General features: G+C 44.1%; 1 protein-coding gene and 1 long non-coding RNA gene across 4 annotated transcripts in view; one reads left to right on the top strand and one right to left on the bottom strand.

Moving 5' to 3' along the window:
- LOC112675864 (myocardial zonula adherens protein) overlaps positions 1-26,220 on the top strand; it is an 88,852-nt gene that overhangs the window by 39,815 nt on the left and 22,817 nt on the right. For all 3 annotated transcript variants that reach the window (XM_025472666.3, XM_025472667.3, XM_049104298.1), the window contains exons 9-10: positions 5,137-5,216; positions 6,675-6,780. In XM_025472666.3, coding sequence (XP_025328451.1) covers positions 5,137-5,216; positions 6,675-6,780 — 186 coding nt within the window. The remainder of the gene's footprint in view (positions 1-5,136; positions 5,217-6,674; positions 6,781-26,220) is intronic.
- LOC125754061 (uncharacterized) lies at positions 227-11,451 on the bottom strand. Its single transcript, XR_007407332.1, has 2 exons — positions 10,879-11,451; positions 227-7,256 (listed from the first exon to the last, which is right to left on the bottom strand). It is a non-coding gene; the product is annotated as an uncharacterized LOC125754061 (long non-coding RNA).

The raw sequence follows: 26,220 nt of genomic DNA on the forward strand, positions 1-26,220 counted from the left end.
AAGATTATTTATTTAGGTATTCATGAGAGACACAGAGAGGCAGAGACACAGGCAGAGGGAAAAGCAGGCTCCCTATGGGGAGCCCGATGCAGGACTCAATCCCTGGACCCCGGGATCACGCCCTGAGCAGAAGGCAGACACTCAACTGCTGAGCCACCCAGGTGCCACTATTTTGATGCTTTATTTTTTTTTTTAAGATTTTATTTCTTTATGAGAGAGAGAGAGAGAGAGAGGGAGAGAGAGAGGGGCAGAGACACAGGCAGAGGGAGAAGCAGGCTCCATGCAGGGAGCCCGATGTGGGACTCCATCCCAGGTCTCCAGGATCACGCCCTGGGCCAAAGGCAGCCCTCAAGTGCTGAGCCACCTTGGCTGCCCCTATTTTGATGCTTTAAAAAACGTCCCATACATAGTAATTTATAAAAATGTTTTAGCATCGTTTCACTGGGGTCCCAAGCATGAAATTCATGGACTCACTGAGCAACCAAGCCTTATAGGGATAGGATATACTAAATATCGTATCGGTATCCTGAGCAAGCGTTTGTTGGGCAGGTGTCTGAAAGGTTGGCTTTTCTCTGACCCACCACATCTGTCAGCAGAGTGGAGGACCTGTGTTTTCTATGGGTCTGGGTAGCCTGGGGAAGGCCGGAGCTCAGCTGAGATTGATATAGGAGAGCTTGGTTCTTGTATCACAGAGTCAGAGACAATCTTTTGGACAACAGAGTGAGCAAAGCGATAGAAGTTTATTAAGCAGAGATACAGAGAAAGCTCTCAAAGGGAAAGGGGTCCCTCTGGGGGACAGGGTTGGGAACCTGTGGGAACAGGGTTGCCACTGAGGACTTTTATGGTCTGTCTTTTATGGGAAACTGACCAGGGAACTTGGTAAATTCTTTGTCCGTATCAGGGCGGACATTTAGAGCAAAGGTGGTGGATTTGTAACTATCATAATAACAAACAAGATGTGTTTTGTAAATATCATGAGCCCAAACAAGGGGTTCCCTTCTCTCTGGCTAATACCTGCTCCATAATATTTCTCTACATCTGGGATTTCTGTGATTACTTAGTAGCCATTAAAGGGGGATACTCCCTAACATTTTGGAGCTAGGGAGCCCGGTTTACTTTTTCTGTTTTTGCTGTCATATTTCTGTTTTCTTGGGATGGGAAGGAGCCTGACTCTGGGGCCTTTCCCTTATCTTTCCCTGCCTAACGCCATCTGCCCATAACTCCTCGTTCCCACATCAAGATAAGGAAGCCAGTCAAGAGCAAGGGAGGAAGCAGAAATTAGAGAGAATGTGGACAATAGGAAGAAGGGGTGGGAGAGAGGAAAAAGAAAAAGCAGGAAGGAGGAAAAAGGCAAGGTGACCTTTAGCAGGTGACCGCTGACTTCTGGGGGAAGGGTGTTCGTTTAGGGGTAATGCTGTGCATGGTTCTCAGCAGCATGTGGTTCCGCTGAACAGCGGCCACCTGCCAGGACTGTGACATGAATACCCTGTAGCTCATGCTGACCACCCCCTGGCTGGTGATGAGCCAGGAGGAAGGACAATGTGTGCATGGCCAGCTCCTGGGCTTCCAGTGATTCTGAGAGATCTCCTTCCCTCTCGTGTCCACAACATAGGCTCCTCTATGGTGCCCTGATGAGGTGCGGTGTAACCAGGGCGGGAGTGGCATTAAAGCCAGTGCTCTGGAGCTGCGGAGCTTTGGGGGCTCCCGCCTTAGGTAATGTCTTTATCTGGGAGCGATATGAACAAAGTGAGTCTGCTACAACTTCAGCTCTCTTCCTTGGGAAAACAGAATCCTCTCTTTTATTGAAAAGAAGAGGGCAGGGGCGCCTGGGTAGTTCAGTGGTTGAGTTGCCTTTGGCTCAGGTCGTGATCCTGGGATCCTGGGATCGAGTCCCATATTAGGCTCCCCAGAGGGAGCCTGCTTTTCCCTCTGCCTGTGTCTCTGTCTCTCTCTCTGTGTTTCTCATGGATAAATAAAATCTTTAAAGAAGAGAGCAAAGTGGCATGTTTAACATCAGGATTGGTTGGAGGTGGTTGTAGTGAAGATTGGGCAATGATGGCATTTTCTGGAACTTTAGATGAGCTTTCTCCCCCATTCCCCCTGCCCTGCAACAGCAGAAGGTACTGGTTTGGTAAATGCTCCCTGCGGGTGACAGATTTTCCTGCCACGTACAGGTGCCAAGTGAGTGGGCAGCCTGGTTGGGGCAGGAAGCCACCTTATGGAGACTGCCCACGTGGTGGCTAAACATACAGGTTTTAGAATCAGATGGACCTAGGGTTTAAAACTTGCCTCTCTTTCTAGTTGTGGGCAGTTACTTGAGTCTTCCAAACAGAGTTTTCTCTTCTGTAAATGCTAGTAATAATAATTCTTAGGGCTTCGTGAGCAGTAAACGAAAAACGTCCCCACAAAGTGCTAAGCACCGTGCCTGGCATGTAGTAGAGACTCAAAAATGTGTGGCTCTGATTTTTACTTTGTTAGACTTATGTCAGTGTCTGCCCCTGGAGTCAGCTTTTTTGGGCTAGGCTTTTTTTTTTTTTTTCTTTTTAATAGCTTAGCTTGTTTGTACCCTTGGGATTCTGAAAGTAGAATTTTTTCCCCTGCTGATTCCCACGTGGAGCCTGTGTAAGAGGTGATGGGTGAGAGGCCAGGGAGGTGGTAAGGCCAGCCTTCCCTGCCGGCACTGATGTGACACACAATGTTCCCCAGGCCCTGTCGGCTTTTTCTGTAGTGAATGAAAATGTATTGTCATTTCTCTAAATCTTCTTTTTCCATTTAGGCTAGAGATATGCTGGCTTTATTTAGCTAGGATTAGGTATTCCAATTTACTGCTCCTTCTCCCTTGGGGATACCTCGTTCAGAGCAGGAATTGTGCCAGATGTCTCACACACTATGCGAACAGCATGTCCGCAGGCACGAACTGTGGCAGTGTCGTATCCTGCTTGCGCCTATTTTTGGATTTTCAGAACACCTCTTTTTTCCTGATTGGTAAAAAATCTTTTAAGGAGTGTGATCTATCAGGGACCCTGCTGCAGAAAAGGTGATATTCTGTGCTTGGGCGGTGGTTTCATAGGCATGTACAAATGTAAGAAATTATTGGGTAGTGTACACTAAAGATTTGTTGTGCTTCAATTTAGAAAAAAAATTGAACACTTAAAGTGTGCTGGAAGTTAGGCCTTGCCCTACTCTCTGACAACTTTTGTTCCTGGAGTCAGCCACGGCGGGGGTCGGGGGTAGTGGGGGCTCACTTGTGAAAGGTCCATCGTGGTTATTTCAGGGCTGATACAAACTTCCAGCAGCAGCAAATGGAGTGAGAACAGGGGGAGCATTCTGCCCAGGTGGGCAGTAAGACTGTGTCTTTCTGGAGAGATTTAAAAACAAAAACAAAATCCCACTAAAAGTTGATCTTCCTAAATCCATCAGCGATAATACACTCTTCCTGTCAGGGTTGACTGTTCTCCTGTCTCTTTGGTCTGTTTCTTGGACACCACTGCTTATAGCTTCAGAAGTTATGAGAGATTTTCAGAGGTTTGCCTTTTTTTTTTTTAAGAGTTTATTGTTTATTTATTCATGAGAGAGAGAGAGTGAGAGGCAGAAACACAGGCAGAGGGAGAAGCAGGCTCCATGCAGGGAGCCCAATACGGGACTCGATCCCGGGACTCCAGGATCACACCCTGGGCCAAAGGCAGGCGCTGAACCGCTGAGCCACCTAGACATCCCTAAAGGTTTGCTTTTAAAGAGTGTGTTGGGAGAATTTCTGAGAATAATGAAGAGGCACAGCGGTACTTAGGGCCTAAAGTAAAATCATCTCCTCCCAATTTAGTGAACGGGGTTTGATAAATTTAATTTTAAGGAAATCTATGACACCAACGTCTGTAATGTATTTCTAGAGCAGTTTTGGTTATGATGGCTGCTATGCTTTTATTAACGTTTTCCACTTTGTCCAAAGAAATAATTGTCCATATTCGTCTATTACTTTTTTTGGATAGATTTTTAAATTTGCATATTTAACAGAGGGTACAAATCTTAATGCACAGCTTGATATATGTGCTAGTTTTCCATTGCTGCTGTAACAAATTACCACTGTTAGTGGCTTAAAACATCACCAATTTATTCTCTTATAGCCCTGGAGATCAGGGGTGCTAAAATCAAGGTGTCGGCAGGGCTGGGTTCCTTTTGGAAGCTCTAGAGGGGAGTCTGTTTGCTAGGCCTTTCTAACTTCTAGATGCTGCCCGCATTCCTTGACTTAGGGCTCTGCAGCTTCAAAGCCAGCAGTGTAGCATTTTCCAGTCTTTGTCTTTCTCTGGCTCTAACAACTTCTTCCTCCTTCCAGAAGGGCCCAGCTGGATAATCCAGGATCATTCCCCCATTTTTAAGACCCTTAACTTAATCCCATCTGCAAAGGTCCTTTTTCTGTGTAAGGCAACATATTCACAGGTTTCAAGGATCAGGATGTGGACAGCAGTGGGGGATCACCCATTATTCTGTCACAGTACACTTTTACAAGTAAACATACCTGTGTAAATACCACCAGGTTACTGGGTGAATGTGGATATTTTCCAAATTCTAGAGGTTCTTTTCTTGATAATGCAGAAAATAATCAAGAATTTTGCAGTATCACAGGCTCCTGACTTAAGAGTATGGATTTTCATTTCTTAGAACTATAAATTCCCACAAGGTACCCGAACCGAAGTTGGAGGGATACTTATTTATTTATTAAAGATTTATTTATTTTTATTAGCACGTGCACAAGAGCAGGGGGAGGGGCAGAGAGAGAGAGAATCCTCAGGCAGACTCCCTGCTGAGCACGGAGCCCTGACAAGGGGTTCAGTCTCATGACTCTGAGATCATGACTTGAGCCCAACAGTTGGCCACTTAACCAACTGAGCCACCCAGGTGTCCAGTAAAAAGAAATCTTGGATGGCTTTATCCAGGATCTTTGTATCTTATTCATAAATATATCTGTAAATGCACACCAAAAGATTTGGCATTTTTGAGCTTTGTTTGGACTTTGGTGGGTGGATGCATAAACCCCGCTGGGAATTCTGTAGGCTTGAACCCACTAGTGCTGGAATTACTCTATATACATTCTCTGTCCAGCTGGGGACCCGATGATTCAGATATCGGTGTTTATTTTAGGAACGCCATCAGCTGCAGCTACAGCTTCTGGAGCATGAAACAGAAATGTCAGTGGAAATAACCGATTCTGACAAGGAAAGGTAAGATGCATGCCCTTTAGTTTATAGTGGACTTAGACGGTGGACATGCTGTGTTTTTATGAGCATGCCAGGTCCTTGCATTTTCCTTTATTTGGTCATCACTGTTACAGACTTCTACAAATTAAGTATTGGGCTGGGAGCTTCCACTACGGGGTCGGTTTCTTTAGGAGCTCACAGCCACATCTTGGAGCCCATGGCTGCTGGATAGTGTGGGGAACACACTGCAGACTGCCTCGGGTGCAGAAGTTCAGTCTATAAATGTTCTCTGTGACCTTCAAGTCCACAGGATGCACCTTGTTGATGAGAAGACTCATTAGCTGTGACTAATAACATTGCGATGGAAACTAATTTTAAAATGCCCTTTTTTTTTGTTTATTTCCAAACATTGTTTACTCAAACCTTACCTTGTACCCTAGCTACGGGCATAGAAAGCCTTGCATGGAAAATGCTGGAGCAGTACATGGTCTCTGCTAGAAATCAGAGGGCAGAGAGATCATGCATGGCCCTCTGGTGAAGGAAAACAAGGTTGGGATGATTTGAGCAATTTGAGCAAGTTACTTAACCTCACTGAGATTCCTTGCTTATCTGCAATCCAAGATTTCTTTTTAAAGTGGGGGAGGGGGTCACGGCGACGAGGGCAGTGCCCATCTCACTGGGTCATTCATTGTGAGGGGGTTAGGGGGCTTGCTGCCTGCCCTGTGGTATGTGTTGAAAAATGTCTGTTTTCCTTCCTCTCCACAAATTCAAACTTTGCAGTCTTCTGTAGACTTTAACGTAGCGCTGAGGGGGGTACCTGGCAGGAGTGGTTAGCTGACCACCAGACCCTGCGCCCAGTGCTCCATTCCAGTGGCTCCAAAGAGCCCGTCTTCTGGTTCCTTTGGTTTCGCTGAACCAAGCAGAGTTAGAGGGTAGTTTGTATCATTTTAAGACAAAATTATGAAATGCCTCGGAAAGCAGCCCAGTCTCTTTTGATGTGGAGAGGACCTTCTCTTTCAACATGCTTTCCGGTTTCCCCAAGTAAATGATGTGTAGACAGCTACAGTTCCACACTTCCCAGCACTTGGCCACTTGATTTCGGATATTGTATTGTGTTGTGGTACTAGACTCCTCTCCTCCGTTTTCCACTCCAAGGCCTTTTGCCTATAAAGCATATATAGCATGATGTTGTACTAACTCCAGAATAGAGAGCCCCTCATTCTCTAAGTGGTGCCAAAAAACTTCGGTTTCAGTCCCTGGAAAGTAGAGTCATTGTCCTTATACAGGGTAAGCCTTCCAAGTGGGAGCTTGCAGAAAAGTCCTGTGTTCCTCCTGCAGTGGGGTGGTCCATCGATAGTTAATCCGCCCCAGAGACACAGAGAAGAAGGTGGAGTTGTGGCACTGTTCCCTTCAGCCGTGACTCTGTGCTGGTACTGCTGCTTTGGTTGAGGACTCTACAGCTTGCTCTTCTCTCTGTGTTAGGTATCAGCAGCTGGAAGAGGCATCTGCCAGCCTCCGTGAACGGATCAGACACTTAGATGACATGGTGCATTGCCAGCAGAAGAAAGTCAAGCAGATGGTTGAGGAGGTAAGCCCCCGTGGAAGGTCATGGGCTGGGATTGCTGCCTGTTGTGGTGACGTTTCAGCCCTAGAGCCAGATCTGACTCTCAGGTCAGTTTTCCATGGCTCCCAAGTTAACGTACTCAAGCCACGATCTTCATGGCCCAGAGGGAAATCTCCTAATCCCCACCCGTGGGCTGGTGATTATCCCTCTAATCAGATCACAGGGTTCCAGTGAAGAAGGCTGGGAAGCACAGTGCATGAACTCACTCGCTTTCAGAGGCAGCAGTTCCTCCAAAGGAGTGCCTACAGCTCAGGGGTCGTGAGGGTCTGGCGAGAAAAGTTTCCTTTAGCTCAGGTCTCTGCACCTCCTTGCACCTGGCTGCTTTTCTCCCCAGGGACCGCTCCATCTTTTCTTCCTCGGTGGACAGGTGTCTCTTCCCATGCTCCTGTCTCCTCCCTCCTCCTCTCCCTTCTTCCCTCATCTTTTCGGTCTCCATCTGTCTGTGGAATGTTAGACCAAGTTCTATGTTTACTATATGCTCATAGCTTATGCGTTTGTTTTCTAAATGGAAAAAAAACAGGTAAGTTGAACATTTATATTTCTGCGGAAGAACTTTAATTGAACCTCTGGCAGTGGAAAAACAAAAAACAAAACAAAACATTTTCCTTATATTAAGCACTACTCTGAAGGGTTATCTATTTTATTAGTTAATTATTAAAATTAAAAGCCTGTCTACTAATAAATCACACACATGACAAAAAGAAGATTAAAAAAGATACCTATTTTATTAATCTCTAAGATGTTGGCAATATTAGTGGAGTGAGGTTAACGTCAGGGGATTGTGAGGTTGGAGGGATACTTTTTTCTCTTGTAGGATAAACACATACATTAGGTGAACTCTGTCACCTAAACTAGAAATCCAGTCATACTGTGTGGAATCCTGTAAGTCTTACATTGGCTCATCTGTGAGTCTCAGGGAGAAGAACAGAAGAACGAGGGGCCCCTCTGCACTCCCATTGCACACCCAGGCAGGAGCAGTAGGGATGGATAGATCCTGCTCCATTATCAACACTAGCTAGGTGTCAGGAGTGTGTTTCCCAAGGGAAAACATATCATCATCATCATCATCATCATCATCATCATTATCATCATCATCACACTTAGTATCTCAGGGAACTCTGGCTGTTAGGTCATAGCTTTTCTGCTTCTGAATTTCACAGGAAGTCTGGGGCAAGGCTACCCGTTTCCCCACATGCACTACATTTCTCCCAGCCCACCACAGGGAGGTGATGTACATTGCTCTTAGGTTTTATCTTAGAGAACAAGTGAACAAAGAAAGCCTTATACCGGTTGGCTTCTGTTTCAGTTACTCTCTGTAAGAGTTTAAGATTGGGGGGCAGCCCTGGTGGCTCAGCGGTTTAGCGCCGCCTTCAGCCCAGGGCCTGACCCTGGAGACCCAGGATCGAGGATCGAGTCCTGCATCGGGCTCCCTGCATGGAACCTGCTTCTCCCTCTGCCTGTCTCTGCCTCTCTCTCTCTGTGTCTCTCATAAATAAATAAAATATTTAAAAAAAAAGAGTTTAAGATTGGTACCAAAATCAGAGATACTTCCTCAAAGGAAGAGATACTTCCTTCAAGTGGTTTAGGATTCTGTCTTCTAACTTCTGGAATATAACGGATATACCAATTTGAAGGGAGTAGGGAAAAATTGATACATGAAAATAGGAAAGCAGATAAAGATCACTGTCCATGTCTCACTTTTCTACCTGTGACTTAATATCTCCCAAATAAGCTTCTCTAAATCCTGATGGTGTGGTCTAGAAGACACAGTCCTCAGAAGGAAATCAGAGGCTGAAATTTAGGGTGCTGTCGTCGGAGTGAGCACCACCTAGGGGCCAGCTGGGTTTCAACAGTGCATGGATTCTGGAAAAAAAAAAGAGACTTCTATTTTTTTATTCAAAATTTAAGCCACTACCTCAATCAGGTAGTAAGAATTGATGTGTTTGCCCAGTATTCCATGTTAACATACACCACAAAAGGACGGTTTAAAATCTCAATTGCTGCAGCCATTGATATGAATAGTTTTTTTTTTTTTTTTGAAGTTAGAAACATGGAAAAGGGACATTGACAGATGTACACATTTAGAAGAGCAGAGTCAGGTTGGAAAGTTGAGAGCTCTAGTGATACAGGGAATGGCCGAAGGACTTGGGGAAGATGTGGCCAAGGAGAGGCATGAGAGCTAAATTCACATCTCAGAATGCATTCTTGCTTAGTGTTGCATGCACAACCAGGCCAGAGCCACTGGGTGGCACTTGGAAAGAGGTGAATTTCAGCTTTTCATTTCACATGAAGAAAACATTTCTAACACTGACTGCCTTGGGGAGGTACTTAGTCCTTCCTTACAGGTCCATCCCTCATGATCCAGGAGTTGAGCTGGAAGCTCCTTATATAAAGAATGCTTTGCTTTTTACTAGGCTGTGCGATCTCAGCATTAGCATTACTTTGCATAATAAGTGCAATTAACAAATTCATAACCTTTGACTTTATTTTTTTTAAGATTTTATTTATTTACTCATGAGAGAGACACACACACAGAGGGGGGCAGCACAGAGGGAGAAGCAGGCTCCATGCAGGGAGCCTGACGTGGGACTTGATCTTGGGTCTCCAGGATCACGCCCTGGGCTGAAGGCGGCGCTAAACCGCCGAGCCACCCAGGGATCTTCCCTCCTCTGACTTTAAAAGAGGAGTTTATTTTTATCTGTGAATTCAAGTTGTCCAGACTTTTTTTTTTTTTTAAGATTTTTATCCATTCATGAGAGAGAGAGAGAGAGAGAGAGAGAGAGAGAGAAGCATAGGCAGAGGGAGAAGCCCGGGATCACGCTCTGAGCCAAGGGCAAACACTCAACCACTGAGCCACCCAGGCATCCCAAGCTGTCCAGACATTGAGAGAAACTTGACCTAGAAAAAGAGGCAAACTTCATGTGTAGCAGACGTTAGGGACAGTTTTGCTTTCCTCACTTGAAGTCTGAAAGCCTGTCTGTGTGCTAGCTTCACGTTTCCCAAGGGTGGGGATCCAGCCTCCAACCACCGCTGGTGTCATTTTAGCCATAATGTCTATGAAGAAGCTTAGCTTACTGAAACGATGGGCTTCTTTTTTCAGCTCAACACTGAAAAAGGGTGTTACTGGGTTTCTTGGAATCCTTGAATGTTTAGCCATGTATTTCCTTGCAGTTTTAGTAGGATATAATTTCTATATTATTATTATTATTATTATTATTAATTTAATGAATAAAAACTATCTGGCCTCAGTTTTGCAGTCCTTGGCCCAATAAGGACTTGATTTTCCTATGTGGGATGGTATATGTCAGTAAGGCCTTGTGCATGTAAGATGGGCTAATGACAGATCAAGGCAGGATGACCCTTTTGAATGAAGGACTGGTATATGTCTTACGGGGTCAAATTTAATACACAGTGTCTTTTGTGACATGTGGAACCACATATCCCCAGCAGGCTAGATCTTTCTACTGAATTATATCCTCCTTTTAGAAAAAGATTTATTTTTTTATATTTTTTTTAAGATTTTATTTTTTAAGAGAGAGGCAGAGACACAGGCAGAGGGAGAAGCAGGCTCCACGCAGGAAGCCTGATGTGGGACTCGATCCCAGGACCCCAGGATCACGCCTTGGGCTGAAGGCAGATGCCCAACCTCCGAGCCACCCAGGCGTCCCAGATTTATTTTTTTAGAGTGAGAGAGAGAGTGCACACGTGGCATGTGGGGTCAGGTAAGGGGTAAAGGGAGAGAGAGAATCCACAAGCAGAGCCTGTGCTGAGTGCATAGCCCAACGCGGGGCTCAATCGCATGACCTTGAGATCAGACTTTAGCTAAAACCAAGAATCGGACACTTAACTGACTATGCCACCCAGGCACGCTAAAATTACATCTCCTTTTGTGGTGGACATCAAGGGTTGGCTACCTCACTCCCATCACTAATTCTTCTAACTGGTTCTGGTTCTGACAAAAAAATAAAATCAGCCCATCTATGATCCTTCTAGACAATTCTGAGGGTTTACCAGAAAATATAGAGGGACTAAAAAAAAAAAAGCACTTGTGGGGAAACTCACTGATTTGTGGGTTCAGGAGATAAGCAGCAGTACTTCTCTGTGCCTGGGGCAGGTGTGGTCCTGCCTTCTCAGATCTTACCATCCGGTGTGACCTGCCTTTCCAGAGTCATTCTTGCGCATGGGCTTCTTTCTTCTGTTGAAAAGTTTCATTGGGATTGGAGGTCCTTTGTCTTGAGTCCAATTGCATCTTTAGCTTGCCTTTCGAGGAACCCAGAGATGGAGAGGAGCAAAAGGCTGAGCAGAGCCTGACGCTAGAGCAGTGGTGTCTGGGCACATCTTTACGTGTCCTCTCTTCTCAGCAGGCTTGTTCATACCTCCTTACCTGCTCTCACCATGGCCAGGCCCTGCCAACCAAAGCAGCTTTCCTACCGAGGAGGAAATTACCTGGAGGAAAAAAAAAACCAAATTCTTATTTGCCCTCAGAAATGGGAGGGGGGGGTACTTATATTTTTGCCAGTAGGCAGTGGTATTATTCAGCTGACTACATAGTAATTTCAGAGAGAGCTCCTTGACCTCCTCCCTCTTCAACCCTAGGAGTGCTTTCGTTTCATCATCTCCTCCTCCTCCTCCCCCTCCCCATCCTCCTCCTCCTCCTCACTTCCCTCTGTAGTCCTGTGGTCGGGATGGGTGAAGTGGTTCTTCCAACAGGAAGTATCTCACGGGGGTGTAGCGGAGGTGTTCTGGCTCTACACTTCTCTTTTGCGTAACGCCCTTCCACTCCCGCTTGTCCCGCTCTGTGATTTAGATGTTTAATGAGTGCAAAGGTGGAAGGAATTGATTTTCTCATTAGTGCTGCTCTGCTCAGGCTGCACATTAGAATCACTTGGGGAGCCTTAAAACACGCCAAACCTGGCAGATGGCGGTGGGAGGAAGGCTCTGGGGAGTGCAGGGGTTTGGGGTTGTTTTTTTTTAAAGCTGCACGAGATTCCAGTATGCAGCCAGGATGGAGAAGCTGTGCTCCGAATTTCTAGAGCAGTGGCTTGGGTCTCCATGCGGGGTTTCCATGTGTTAGTATATCCAGCCAGCCTCCTTCACAAGCTGCGGTGCCTGAGGTGGAAAGCTGGTAGTGAACTTGGAGTGGAAGTGGCTCACGGGAAGAGTGCCACGGAGACTGCTGAGCAAGGCCGTGAGCATGAACATGGGACAGCCGGTCCGAGTGTGTGACCATCTGGTCTTGTTGGGGATCTAGCAGCCCCATCAAGAGAGGATGCTGCGACAGCTTACTCCTAATGCCAGACTGGCCTGGTGGGATGCAGATAAACTTCCTGGAGGCTCCCCAGATGCATCTAGAGAGATGTTCCCAAGTGGTAGATGACGCACACTTGTTAAATAGCTACTAGACAGACAAGTGATGGAATCCTTTCTGCCCGCTGTCCTTGGAAGCTGAGAACCTGCCCCTAACAAAGGGACCCGAAGGGGTTCTCCTGGATCCCCTTCCCTCTGTGCTTGTGGGTGCAGGCGTCTGGCCTCACCTTGGTTTATATTCCCTCTGTCTGCACAGAAGACCTTATTTGTGGTCCCCCTGCACCCCTTAGAGAGCACACCACCTTGCTGAAACAACAGTATTCACAGTGGTCGCTTCTCAAGTCCAAAATGAGGCAAAACATTTCTGCAGTTCTTCAGAAATGAGTTTGAACGTATTTAGTTACCATCCCTCCTCCTCCTCCTCCTCCTCCTCCTCCTCCTCCTCCTCCTCCTCCTCCTCCTCCTCCTCCTCCTCCTCCTTCTTCTTCTTCTTCTTCTTCTTCTTCTTCTTCTTCTTCTTCTTCTTCTTCTTCTTCTTCTCTTTTTTTGAGAGAGAAGTTTTCATAATGCCATGGGTTGTTTTGTTTTGTTTTTGTTTTTTTGAAAACAACCTAGATTGGAGAGAATAGGTGAAGAGTAACTAACTCTTCTGAGAATTGAGATTTGAGTTTCTGGTTTCTGGATCATCTTGAGCCAGTCAGCAAAGCAGGGCTTCTCTTCTCTTCAAGTCCTGAGACCTTACCTCCTAGGCTCTGAATTTGCAGGCACCCCTGCAGTTAGAGACTTGGGAGAAGTGCAGTTAGAGACCTTGACGGTTACACAATGGAAGGTGGCATAGACAATGGATATGAGCAAGGACTTGAGAATCAGACCTGCATTTACTTGCTGTGGAACCTTCATACAGTTAGTTTTCTTATTTGTGAAATGGGGTTAAATAACAGTATCTACCCAAGAGGATTTTTTGGGTTAGAGTTAAATGAGATGATATAAAAATATAAATGAGATGATATAAAATACTTATATTAATTGGAGCATAGGAAATACGCAAGAAACACAAGCTGCTGTTATTATTACTGGTGGATGGATTCCTGTATATCCCCAAAGTCAGGTTAAATGAATAAAAAGCAAAAGTAGCTGAGTTGATTTCTTGATGGATACACAGAGCTGCCCTTCTGCACTTTGGGAGTCTTAGGGGCCAAATGGAATCTTTGGGTATGCTTCCCTCTGCTCTGCTCTGCGCTCTGTTCCATCCCAGCCACCAGTCTCTTGAGTAGAATATTTGCACATAAAGCAATTAAAAAATGTTTATGTTCTCTCCATCCCAAGAATCTTCCATTTTAAATGGAGCAGCCGCTTGTTAGCACTCGGTTCATTTTGAAACTATCTCTCGTGTGTTGTGCTGAAACATACTGCACAAAAGTACATTTTTGCCAAATGCCCTGGGTTTAGGTGATGCAGAGTAACTTCTGTCACTCATAATTTAGCCAAATGGGGGTTGGGGAACGGAGCCATAGCACTGAGCCCACACCCCCTAATCCACTCAATTGAACTGTTTCCAGATCATGTCACACGAGCTCTTCTCCAGATTTAGTCTCCGGTTCTTTGGAAGATGATAAGATGGTAGCCTGGGTTGGAAGCAGTTCCTTTTATTGTTCGTGATTAGAAGAATACTTGAACTCTGCTGGGAAGAGGTGGCATGTGTCTGTGATGAGCCGACGAACAGAACAGGAAGGACATGTTGTGGAAAGGCAGATTTGACCACATAGGGCTCTCGTTTGTGAAAATACCACACACTGTCACCTCGACTTGTCCAGCCTCACACTGCAGAGTCCAGAGAACTCAAAGAATATTTGTAGAAACTTGGGTTCCTAGACATCAAAGAACTGCAATGAAAATACTAAAAAATAATTCAGGAGGTGCCAGGTGGAGGCTGGTTCTAAGATCTTGGGAAATGGAAGCCTCACTTGTGGAAAAGCTGCCTTGGACACCTGCTAACGTTGGGAGGCGGGCTCGAAGAACTCCAGTGCTCCAGGAAGGAAGCGCACCCCACCAGATCACGCCCCACGTAATACGGAAGCAGCCTCGTGTCCATGTCCTTTGGTTATATTTGCATATGGGAGGTGGCCCTGAGGATGTCCTCTCTGAATGGAGACCGAAAGCCCAGGTCAATGTAGCATTCTCTTTGTGTAAGCAGGGTTTGGTTTGCTTTTCATGCCCATGGGCACTCTGCTTGCATAGGCAGTTAACTAACTTCACGGAAAGGAGAAGTCTATCCAAGGAAAAGTGAAATATATTTGATCCAAATATAGTGAAGTGAAATACTTCACGCCTGCTTTATTTTTATAGAGATCTTGAGACAAGCCACAGGTGCTGGTAGGTCATCAGCACTTAACAGCGCCCCTGAAGACAGACGAGTAGCAGGAGCAGCAGTGGTAGTAATAGTCGGTGGGTGGGATCGCCTTAATCAGCCAGTACACTGGGCTGACGGAGGGACTTCATTTAGGGGCTGGGTGTCACTTAGGTGATGGGTGGCTCTCTACTCCCACTTCTCCATGGCAAAGTGGGCAGGTAAATGGTTTCCTGTCAGTATTTGTCTTTGGTCTTTCATTCAGATCCTTGTACCCTACATCGGCAAGGTGGTGGATGGGGAAGGAACCCTTGGATGCTCAAGGCTGTTGTTTTATCCCTTGGCCACTCACATCTGGCGCTACTCAGAAGTTTGAGGCAGGATTTATTTGGAGTAAATAAAAATGTTAGTTTCAAGTTCTCATGTTCAACATATTATTCATTTCTTAATTTTAAAATCTTAGATACCTTTTCTAAACTGGGAAGTTTTTAGAAGGTATCAAAGGGTTCACTGTGTGTGTGGACCTTTTTACCCCCCTCCTATACATTACGTAAATATTGCAGGTTTATTTTATGACACATGCTGACTAATATACTCGTGATACAAACCGTCCTTTCAAGGGAGGTCTTTTCTTTGTAATGTCATTGAATGCACTTTCTCTTTCTTGAGATTGTTTGTAATTGGCTGTAAAATATTTCTCAGAGACCTGGGTGCCCATATTCTGCCCAGAGAGCTTGTGAGGCTGCTGCACTCCTGTTCCAAGTAACTACCAGCCACTGAATGTTTCTCATGCTTCAGGGCCATGCATCTAGACCTAACATCCCACATTCATCCTCTATGGGGAGTATTATTAGCACAATTTTTTGGCACAGGAAACTGAAACACAGTCTTAAAAAATAAGCCACTGGCAGTCTCTCAGCACATGATGATGGTGCTAGGGCCACAAGATCTTTGACTCCAAAGTCAGTGTTCATTCTTATTTTTGCATGCATTTGTAACTGGAAAAAAATTTAAACATAGAAAATTATAGAGAATGGTGAGAACAAAGACCCAGCTACTCTCCTCTAGAAGTGACCAAATGTTAACATTTTGGCATATTTCAGATTTTGTCCGAGTAAAAGAAAACATTACAAAGAAGAGGTTCCTTTTACTTCTCTGATCTTTTTCCTCCTTCCTCCCTCCCTCTTCAGAAGCAATTTGGTGTCTCCATCTGGGCTGTATTTTGATGCTTTTACTACATACCTATGTATTTATTATCAGTATTTAGTTCAATTTATGTGTTTCAAAATGTATGTACATCCTTATTTATAATATATAAGTAGATATTATTGTATGTATTATTCAACTTACTCTTTTCCCCAGTTTTGTTTTTGATGTTGTTACATATAGGTCTACATTATTTATTTTAATGGCTCTCTAATACTTTCTTGTATTAATGTACTGTAATGTGTCCTGTTGATAGGTATTTAGCTTATTCCCAGATTTTTATTCCTTGACAAACCATGCCAAACACTCTCTTTGCTTCTGTAGTTATGGAGCATGGCTGGAGGAAGTAGGGCCATGCCAGGGCCTTGGGTTGGCAGTCTCCCCTTCACTAGACACTGCCCAGTGGGTCTCCGGAGTGTGCGTACAGTTCCACCCACTGGGAGGGTGGATTTCCCCACATCCTCATCACTTCTTGGCACTGTTGCACCATAATTTTAGCGAGTTGTGAGATAGTATCTCTTTTGTTTTAATTTTCACTTGCTTCAGCTTGATTACTGCTCATCACTGTGGGTGCCGCTGAGCATCTTTTCATTAGCTTGTTGGCCATTCAGGCTTCCACCCGCTTCCGCCCTATCCTGAATCAGCTGTTCCTATCTTATCTTCGCTTTCCTGGTTATCTTTTCTCCTGCTGGTTTGTCGGAACTCTGGATACTACCAATATTGATCATTTGTCAAAAAGTGTGTGGATGCTGTTATCTTCTCCCAGCTAATGTTTTTTGTTTGTTTATGGTCTCTTGTATAATGCACACATTTTAAATTTTGGTATAAACTTATCAATCCGTTGGTATTGTGTTGTGTGTCTTGTTTGTTGCCATAGGATATTTTTGCGATGGTTTTAGAGTTTTTTCATCTTTATGTCTTGGATTATAACTCCCGCCACACTCATACCCTTTATCCTCTTTCTTACTCTTTTTCTCTGTAGCACTTAGCATCTTAGCATCCTATAATATATACTACGTTTACCTGTTTTGCTTACTTAACTTATTTTCTGTTTGCCTCCACTAGAATGTAAGCTCCGTGAGGGCAGTGACTTTTTTCCTGTTTTGCTCTTGGCTCTACTCCTAACATCTGGAACAGTCACTGGCATATCATAGGCGCTCAATAAATATTTGTTGAACAAATAAAGAATAATCCATGTGGAATTTATTTTTGTCTATACAGGGTGAACAGGGTTGCATTTTTCTTTCTTTTTTTTTTTTTTTAATTCACGGAAAGTCTGTTTCCCTAACAGCATTTCCTGAATATTCCATCCTTGCCCCACTAATTCTTTTCATGGCACCCTTATCAAGCTAGCATTCTTTCCCTTGTGCCACTATCTTTAAATGTTCCTCTTCTCCCGCCCTGATGGGTCAGCCAAAAAACATTTTAAAAGCGCCTTTTATGGACCAAATGCAAAAATAGATAGGAGTTCTTGCCCTCAAAAGACCTTCTGGTTGACACTAAAACTTGTTAGAACTCTGGTCAACTATGACAAGTATTCAGCAGGGGTATGAGCTGTGTGCTTGGGCAGAGAGGCTGGAGAGGGTAGTGATTAGGTTCATAGGCTTTGAGTAAATTGCATCTGGCTTTGCATCCTGCTCCTCTCTTAACAAGGCTTTAGATCTTGAGCAATTCTCCAACATTCAGTTCCTGTATCAACAAAATGAGGACGATCATCATAGTCCCTGCTTCAGAGGCTGTTGTAAGGCTTGGCTGATGAAATGCGCGCTGGGGCTTAGCACAGAACCCATAAGCGTTCACTAATGCTGGTGTGGGTGCACAGCCTTAGAGAGGAAGTGATGATTGACCAGGTCTTGCAGGATGGATTGGATTTTTCTAGGCAGGGACTTAATGGGTGGAAAAAGACATGCCAGACAAAATATAGAATAACAACAACAAACCAAGAGAAAACAAAAACATGGAGACCAGAAAGTTTAGGGTGGGTTCAGGGAGCTATCAGTCTAGTTTGACTGGCTTGTAGAGGAGGCTGGAAATGAGGTTGAGAGCAGTTGTGGGTTCGCACCCACTCAGCATCACACTGAGAAAATGTCCTGTGTTACCCTGCTCCACATTCCGTAGTGGTGAGTTCTGACTGGTTGGACTTGACCCCAGAGTGATGCCCCCTGGCAGGAGGGAGCCGGGCAAATGGGAGGGGAGAGAAGCCGCAAGGGCAGCTTGGAGGCTCCCAGGGGAACCTGGGCCGGTGCAGGTGAGTGTCCACCCTCCAGAACCCTTGAACCTTAGGAACATCTTAAAAACCACCATTGTTGAAGTGCCAGCCATGTCCTACATGTGGAGCTGGACATTGCCATGTGTCCCATCTTACGTTAGCCTGAAATGGCTCCCTCCCTGGGTATTCCTGTTCCATGTAGGGTCTTTGGTACATGGTAGTGCAGCTGTGGTGGAAAGCGTGGGGATAGAGACCTTAGAGTATCTTCTCCCTCCCACCTTCCTCCTCTACAGTCAGAGGGAAAAAGAACAGTCGGGAGACTTCCAGCCCCTACAAAGGCTTTGAAAAGGAAGATACGAGGTGCCTGGGCATCTCAGTCGGTTAAGTGTCTACCTTCAGCTCAGGTCATGGTCCCAGGATTCTGGGATCAAGCCCCACATGGGGCTTCCTGCTCAGCTGGGAGCCTGCTTCTCCCTCTGCCCTCCTCATTCTCATATTGTTTCTGTCTCTCTCTGTCTCTGTCTCTCTCTCTTGTTCAAGTAAGTAAATAAATCCTTTAAAAAAAAAAAAAAAGAAAGAAAGAAAAGGAAGATACTGGCCAACCTGTTCCTCCAGCCTTGCCTGCTTCCCGGGCCATGTTGCCGTGATAGGTCATCATCCCCGGGAGGGCAGAAGCAAGCCTCTGAACGTCAGGGTGCTGAGAGGAAGGGCCAGGGGCCCGATGTCAGGGAGATGGAGGTTGAGATCGCAGCCCCGCCAGCCTCCAACTCGGGTGACAAGCTGTCCTGGTGTGCCTGTGGATGAGAAGCTCCTGGCCCGGGGACTCCAGTGCTAAAGCCTGGGCAGCCCCAGGCAAGTTGGGATGAGCCGGTCACCCCTCCCTCACGCCCTTGGCAATCAGCAGGTGCATCCTGCCTCGGGGGATGTGCCTGTCCCTTTATTGAACTGACTTGGGCCTTTTTCTGCTGCCTGTCCTCCTCCCCGGGATGTGAGATCCGTGCAGGTGGAGAGCAGGTCTTCCTGGCTGCCTGCTGTGCTCCCAGCGTCCAACACTGGGCCTGATGCACAGGTGATCCCAGGTGACCGCTGCGGGAATGCCAGGTGACGAAACTCTAGGAGGCTCAGTCTCCTCCTCTGGCGGGGAGAACCACTGCTAGGGTTGTTCTGGAGGTTAGTGAGCAAAGCCAGCAACCGGCCTGGGACCCAGGGCACCCCTCTGTCTTCCTTCCCAGTGGCACATTATTCCACCCTCTGGTTGGAAAGCCAGTTTATTCATCCTTCCGGAATGTTTACACGACCCTGTCATGTTTAGGCACCTGGAAGAAGCGGGGTGCTATTCCTCTCCTTAAAGAGAAGTTGGGTTATCTTTAATACAAGATAGAAATCAAACCAAATTGGATTATTCTACCTCAGAAGCCAGTTTCAACTGATCCTTTTGGATGGTATCGTTCTATTATTATATATTACTTCAAACTTAATAGAAAAAATTGATTAAAATAGGTGCCCTGTTCATATCTAGCCTGGCTGAATGCCACAAGACACATTAATTGGAAATGAATTTCTACAAACCCAATCAAGCATCATGAAGATGACAAATGTACCTTTTTCCCTCCGTTCCTTCATTGATTTTTCATTTTCCCCACTCAGAGCTTCATTTAGCAATTTTTCAGTTTCGTTTTGTTGTGGTCTTAATTCATTGCCTTCACTCCCCCCAGAATGAGATAATGTACCTTGTCCTTTTTAAACTGTTCTTTTATGTTGCATTAGTGCAGGGCAGATTCTGATCTTGTCCTATCTGCCTATGCTTTATTATTTTTTAGGAAAAGCGGGTAACTTTATTATTTTTTAAATTCTTACTGCGGTGGTTTTTATCAAGGAGAATGCACTTTAAAAATACAATAACTATGAAATTACCGTGTTACAAGACCTCTGAGATATAATTAAGAGCAGCTGTAGCAAACATGAAGAACCTTTTCCGAGAAAGAGTGGAGAGTATGCATTCTCATTTCTCCTCATGGAGTATGTGAAGATCGAGCAGGATTTCCTATTTTGCTAAGGGGAATGAGGACAACAATTTTTGAGATCACAGAGGGGGAACAAGAGTTTGGGTGGCAAACAAGGCCCTGTCAGGACACGAGGAGGCAAAAGGAGAAGGTGACTACATGCCTGAGTGAGCTCTAGAAGGTTCTTAGCTGTCCTGTTCAATGCCTGCTCTGGCCAATTCACTGGGCCTCTAGGGGGGTTGAAAACAATAATAAGAATCTTCAAACTGTTCTTCTTGTGAATTTTTCAAATATTCTAACAGCATATATTTCCCCTGAGAAGTCAACAAGGACTCATAATAAAGTATCCTATTGCTTTACTATAATTCATAGCTATGGTTATCTCGTTTTGATTATTAGTTTTAATTGGCAGTTACTCATCTTTGATACATTTTTCAGTGGGAAGATGAATTATTTCTTCATAAATGTGGTTTAAAGCAGAAATCCTTTTGAAATGAGGGTCTGTGGGAAAGAGTAACAAATCAGAGGTGTTGGTGATAGAGGTAGGGAGTTTTATTAACATGTGGTCAGCCTTCACAATACGCATGCACACACACATGCACACAGCCCTCCTACCCTGATTTGAAGTAAATGTGCCTGTGGGCCTTAATTGGGTATTCCTAAAATTTGAATGAAAGCAAAATTAAACAAATTTCAAAGAAAATAAGTCTGTATAAACTTAGTTTGCAATGAAAAAAATTAATTCCCTTTTCCTTGCTAGGTTTTAATGTGATTTGATATGATCATTGGTTTTAACATACCTTCTAGAATTATGCTCCATTTTGGTGTGTTTATTGTTGTATTTAAGGCATTTTTCAGATGCATGTATATTATCATCTGCCTGCTGGTAACACACAATACCCTAAAGCACAGTTTGTTTTTTTTTTTAAAGCACAGTTTTTTAAAAATAACGTATCAAGTGCTGTCTAGTATTTAAGACTTCTTTGCTGCTGCATTTCTTATTCATTAATTTCTCTTCACATTCCCAACCTCACTGGTGAGTTATGCTTCACACGTTTCACCCAGTCGGGTACTGTTCACATAATTCTAATTATAGGGCTGTATCATCTTCTGACACTAACCTGAAACGACCTGTGACCTATATGTCTCTCACTAATGGGAAAAAAAATTGCAGGAAGCTGAGAAGCCTCTCAACTTCTAGGGATTGCTCCCAATCCATAACAAGACCTTACTAAAATTTTGTACAGTTTCACTTTGTTCTGGTTGACATACAAGCCCTTTTCGAAAGCAATCGGAAAGAGTCCTTTCACTATAGTGATGATTTTTTTCCAAAAGCAGGTTTATAAAATTGTGTGGATTGACACAAGCGATTACTTCTTCTAAGAGAACAGTTCTTTTATATAAGATCATTGATACAGTAAACACCTGTGAGTGTGCTGTTGAGTGCAAGAGAGAGATGTCAACAAAGGATGGTAGGAGCAGTTAGGTGTCCTAACAGGCTTTATTCAAAGGACTGAGGCAGAAGAGAAGAGGGAGACATGAAGTTAGCCTGGAAGCCTTGGGAACTGCTCGTGTGGGAGGTGACCACTCAGTATAACAGCAGATTTCCTGGTGGAGAGTAGGGTGGAAGCAGCAGCCTGTGCAAAGGCCTAGAGGCAGGACTACTGTATGTCTGTGGAATGCTGAGGATGAGGAGGTTTAAATGTAGGGTTCATCTGGGACAGGACAGGCTGAAATGATAGTGGGACTGTAGCAGGAGAGCCCCATACCCATGCTAGAGAGTTTGAATGTTAGAAGCTTGGGAGGGTCTTTAAGGAGGAGAGTGATACATTCAGCATCTCTGGAGGTAGGTCTAGAAGTCAGTATTTTGTGAAAGCTCCCGCTAGGTGATTCCACTGTGTGGCCATGGCTTCAGGGGGATTGCTTAGTTCAGATCACCTAGGGAGGTAACTCCATGGTGGCTAGTGTGAAGAAAAGCCATTACCTAAGGATACCCCTCTGCCACACACCCCCCCCCCCCCACATGTCACTTTAAATATCAAACTGGCTGTAGGCTTAAGAGGTCTAGTGTCCTGAATGATCATTAGGCCGCAAGACATATATTGAGTTTGGGTTACAAAAAACCTGCCTGCTGAGACAAAAATAAGAACAAATTCTATTCACATTAGTTAAGAGGTTCCAGATTTTACCAAGACAAGTTTCTTCTGTTGTTCTATAAGGGGGTCCACTATTTGATACTGAAATTTAACTGTTGTGACAAGATTATGTTCCTATTAAATAAAATGGATGAGGTCTGGAAAATAAGTGCTTCTAATTTCTCATTTCCTGATGCTCTGATTTGAGCCTGGTGGCTTGGGCCATTTACTACCACCTGGTGACAGCTAGGCCTAAATGCAGCTTCATGAAGAAGACACGAACCTCAAGGTCAAATTTACAAGCTTTTAATGTATGGAAAAGAGCAAAGGTTGCCTGCCAGCTGCATGGTACCCTGGAATTTGGGAGTGGCCCCTGATTTTGAGGGTGCTTTTGGGGCCACGTCCACCTGGTTCATCAGGGCCTCCAAGAGACTATCCATCCAGACAATTTTGTCTCTGAAGTCTAAGAGATAGATTGTTGAGAGATGGATGGATGGAGTCACTGATTCATTTGTTCGTTATCTGAAAATGTAAAGCTGACAGAGGTCCTTAACTCTCAAGAAGCTCACAGTCTAGTGGGGGACAAACGCCAGTAATGACACAGTAGTAGCTAGCTTTGAGTGTTTACCGTGTGCTGGGCTCTACAGGAGACAATATTTGAAGGTGCTTTGAAGCTGGCAGTCAGGGATCCCACCACTTTTCACGCAAAGGTGTGATTTAGAGATTGTGCCTCATGATGGGTGTCTCATAGGAAGACACGTGGGATGCGCTCCAGGGACAGACCCCAGGGGGACAGATTTGGGATTCAAAGCTGGCACCCCTTTTAGGGCATGAGGGCCAAGCCAGGCACTGCCTGCCATCCTCGGTGTCCCTTTTTCTCTAATCTGAATGCCCTGGTCACAAGGATGTACCGTGCAAGATGCTTCTGTAAGGAACGCTCGAGGAAGGGAGCAAGTGCGAGGGTACAGCATTCACTTACAAAGAGCACGATCACTTCTTGAAGCTTTGGTTGCTGAGAAAGGCGAAGCACCCCCAGATCCTTCCCCCAGCTGTTGTGTCCCCGCGCAAGGAGGTGACTGCTCCAGAACCAGCCTGCTGTCTTCTGAGAACTACCACAATTCCCCTCCCTCAGCATCCTCTAGGTGGCATCTCTGCCTTTTATCTACTTAAAAAAAATTTTTTTATTATTATTATTTTTTTGTATCTACTTTTTAAAAAGAAAATCCTCGGTGTCTTCCTATGAATGGTTCATTGGGGCGCCTTTGACCACATCTCTTGCTTCTCTGGACTCACCAGCCACTCCCATTACTGCAGAGATGGTGAAGCAGGTGTATCCGGAGCCCATTTTTGTGTTATTTGAGGAAATTTACCCCAACCTCCTTGGAACGTTGTAGCTAATTTCACTACCCATCTTGCCTCTCCTTTAAAGAATGAAAGTCAATTTTCAAAAAAAAAAATCTTAATACTATAAGAAGGAATGAAAGAGGAATGCTGGTAAGGATGATTTTTGAAAACTAGTCCTACACATATCGAAAGAGAATTTAAAGAAACTTTCCTTTTGCCCAGAATCCTGCCCCAGCCTCAGTATGATTTCGTTGATCTAACTTCCAGCTTTTACTTCCAGTCGTTGCAAGCTTTGGTTTTTGGTTTTGGTTTTGTTTTTTTCCCTCGAGGCTTTTCGTAAACACTTTTACATTCTGCAGTACATTTGTTTGTAGTGTCTGTGTCGTATATTCCATCAAATTGATATTCCATAACGTACTAGCCGATGCTTTAGTGCTAGACGTTAAGGTTATTTCCAATTTCTATTATAAATAATAGGAGCAAGAACATCTTTGTATATATAGCTTTTTTCCTCTGTGTCTGAATTATATCCTTAGGATAAATTCCCAGGAGTGGGATTAGTGGGTCAAAGGCTATGAACAGCTTTATGGCTCTTAATATTTATTGCTAAATTGCCCAAAGGGTCATTCTAATTTACAATGCCACCTGCAACACACGAGAGATGCTGCTCCTCCCAGCTCTTTCAACACTGATTTCTTCAGCCGGTAGTTTTGGGCAAATTTAATCGTTATTAAAGGGTAACTTGTTACTGTTTTTAATTATAATAATACTAATTATTATCAATATTGGACAGTTTTTCTTAAATGTGTTTCTTATACTCTGTTTCATGGGCTTAATTTTTATGTGGGAGGATTATATTTTTTGACACTGGGTGGAATTGAAAGTATTTTATCATGAAAATGTCACATGCACTCAGGACAGAGAGATTAATCATTGAAGCCCCTCAGACTCATGACCAGATTCAACAAATAGCAAAACTTGGCTCTATTTCCCTTTCCTCTTTTTACCCTGCGTGTAGTAATTCTGAAGCAAATCCCAGACATTCTGTTTATGTTTCCTGTACACTTCAATATCCATCTCTAAAACATATGGACTTCTTATATGCTCATAATGCCACTGTCACACCTAACAAAATTAATGATAATTCTTTGGTATCCATTAATATCAATATGTCCTAAAATTTTCTGAAATGTCTTTAAAATGGCCTTTTTTTTTTCTTTTTTTTTTTTTTAACTGAAGCTTTGTTTCATTCAGCATACAGAGAAGCCCATTTGTTAGGTGGTTATGTTTCTAGAATCTTTTAACCTAGAACATGCTTCTCCTTGTTTGCCCTGCTCCCCTGCCGGGTTTCCTGCATCCAGTGACATTGCAGGAATGAGTCAGTTGTCCTATAAACATGCCCACATTCTGGATTTGACTTTCTGTTTATTAGCTCTAGCAGCTTGGGGAGATTCAGTTTGATCTCTCCTGCAGGGAGGAAGCAGGAATACTTCGTGGTGGTGCTGTGCGATTTACTCTCTCTCTCCTTGGTGACGTGGCATGTCTGCTTGTCCCACGGTGGGTGATGCTGAGGCTGATCACGGATTCAGATGGTGACAGCCCAAAACACAGTTGTAAAGTTCCTCATGAGCCCGGCCCCTGATTGTTTCATCTGTTAATTCATCTACTATAACGGGCCAGTTATTTCCTAGGGATTGCACAAGGGTGATTTTCTAAATCTCTCATTCTTTCCCCATTTATTAACTGGAATTCATCTGAAAAGGAAAATGTTTTCCCTCATTAACCGGGATTTTTTTTTTTAGTAATCTCAAAATGCAGTTTGCACCAGAAGGGCAGGCTTTGTACTTTATTCTGTCTCTAAGTTGCCAACTTTCTAAAGCAAGGAGTTGGTTCCCTAGTCATTTCCAATGCTGGTGCTGTTGGTTTTTGTTTTTGACGAATCATGAAATACTCAGGGTGTTAAAAACATATTTATTCCATGCGCTTTGCTCAGTTACATTTATTATTCTTTTTGATGCTAAAATTGTCCCAATCCTTGGCCTAAAGGAGACCCTGCATGTATTTGTTTTCAGGCACAACAAGGTATCTTGGGTTCCCCTCGTATATTTTTGCCCCCTGAAATGAGCTGTTCCTCCAAGATGACCTGTGTTTCATTGGTGAGGGTTAGTATTTAGGTGCCACCATCTGGATATATTATGTGCTTATTGTTTTTATTTCTAAGTTTCTCAGCCAAGCAGAGTTAGGAAATGCATATTTAACAAGTGAAAGTAAAATGCGTTCAATACTGGTATTTTCATTTCAAATTTAACAAAACTTAAAAAAAAACATTTCTTTGATTTCACACTTATATTTCCTTCTCTTCCATTAAAAACCTTGGTTTCAAACATTATTATACTTTAATATCTCAAATAGTCTCAGAACAATACCAGCATTATTACCAACAGTTTTTCTAGTGAATAAGAAATTTCTTTGCAGTTCTGTTTCTCTTTAGAATACATTAGCTTGTTCTAACGTTTGAGTTCTTTTCACCAATTTGATATACAGTTAAGTTCCTTTATTTCAATTTGTTTTCAGGTATTTGGATTCATTTTTCTTTTTTTGTTTTATTTTTTGAATCTGTAAAAATATGCTTTCAGAACTAAATGTTGGTAACAAGGTATGATCAAAAAAGTCTTTTGGGGACGCCTGAGTGGCTCAGTGGTTGAGCGTCTGCCTTTGGCTCAGGTCATGATCCGGGGGCCCTGGGATGGAGTCCTGCATTGGGCTTCCTGCTGGGAGCCTGCTTCTCCCTCCCCCGGTGTCTCTGCCTCTCTCTGTGTGTCTCTCATGAATAAAATTTTAAAAAAACGTCCT

This window comes from Canis lupus, chromosome 30 (assembly GCF_003254725.2).
Source record: "Canis lupus dingo isolate Sandy chromosome 30, ASM325472v2, whole genome shotgun sequence".
NCBI classification, from domain to species: domain Eukaryota; kingdom Metazoa; phylum Chordata; class Mammalia; order Carnivora; family Canidae; genus Canis; species Canis lupus.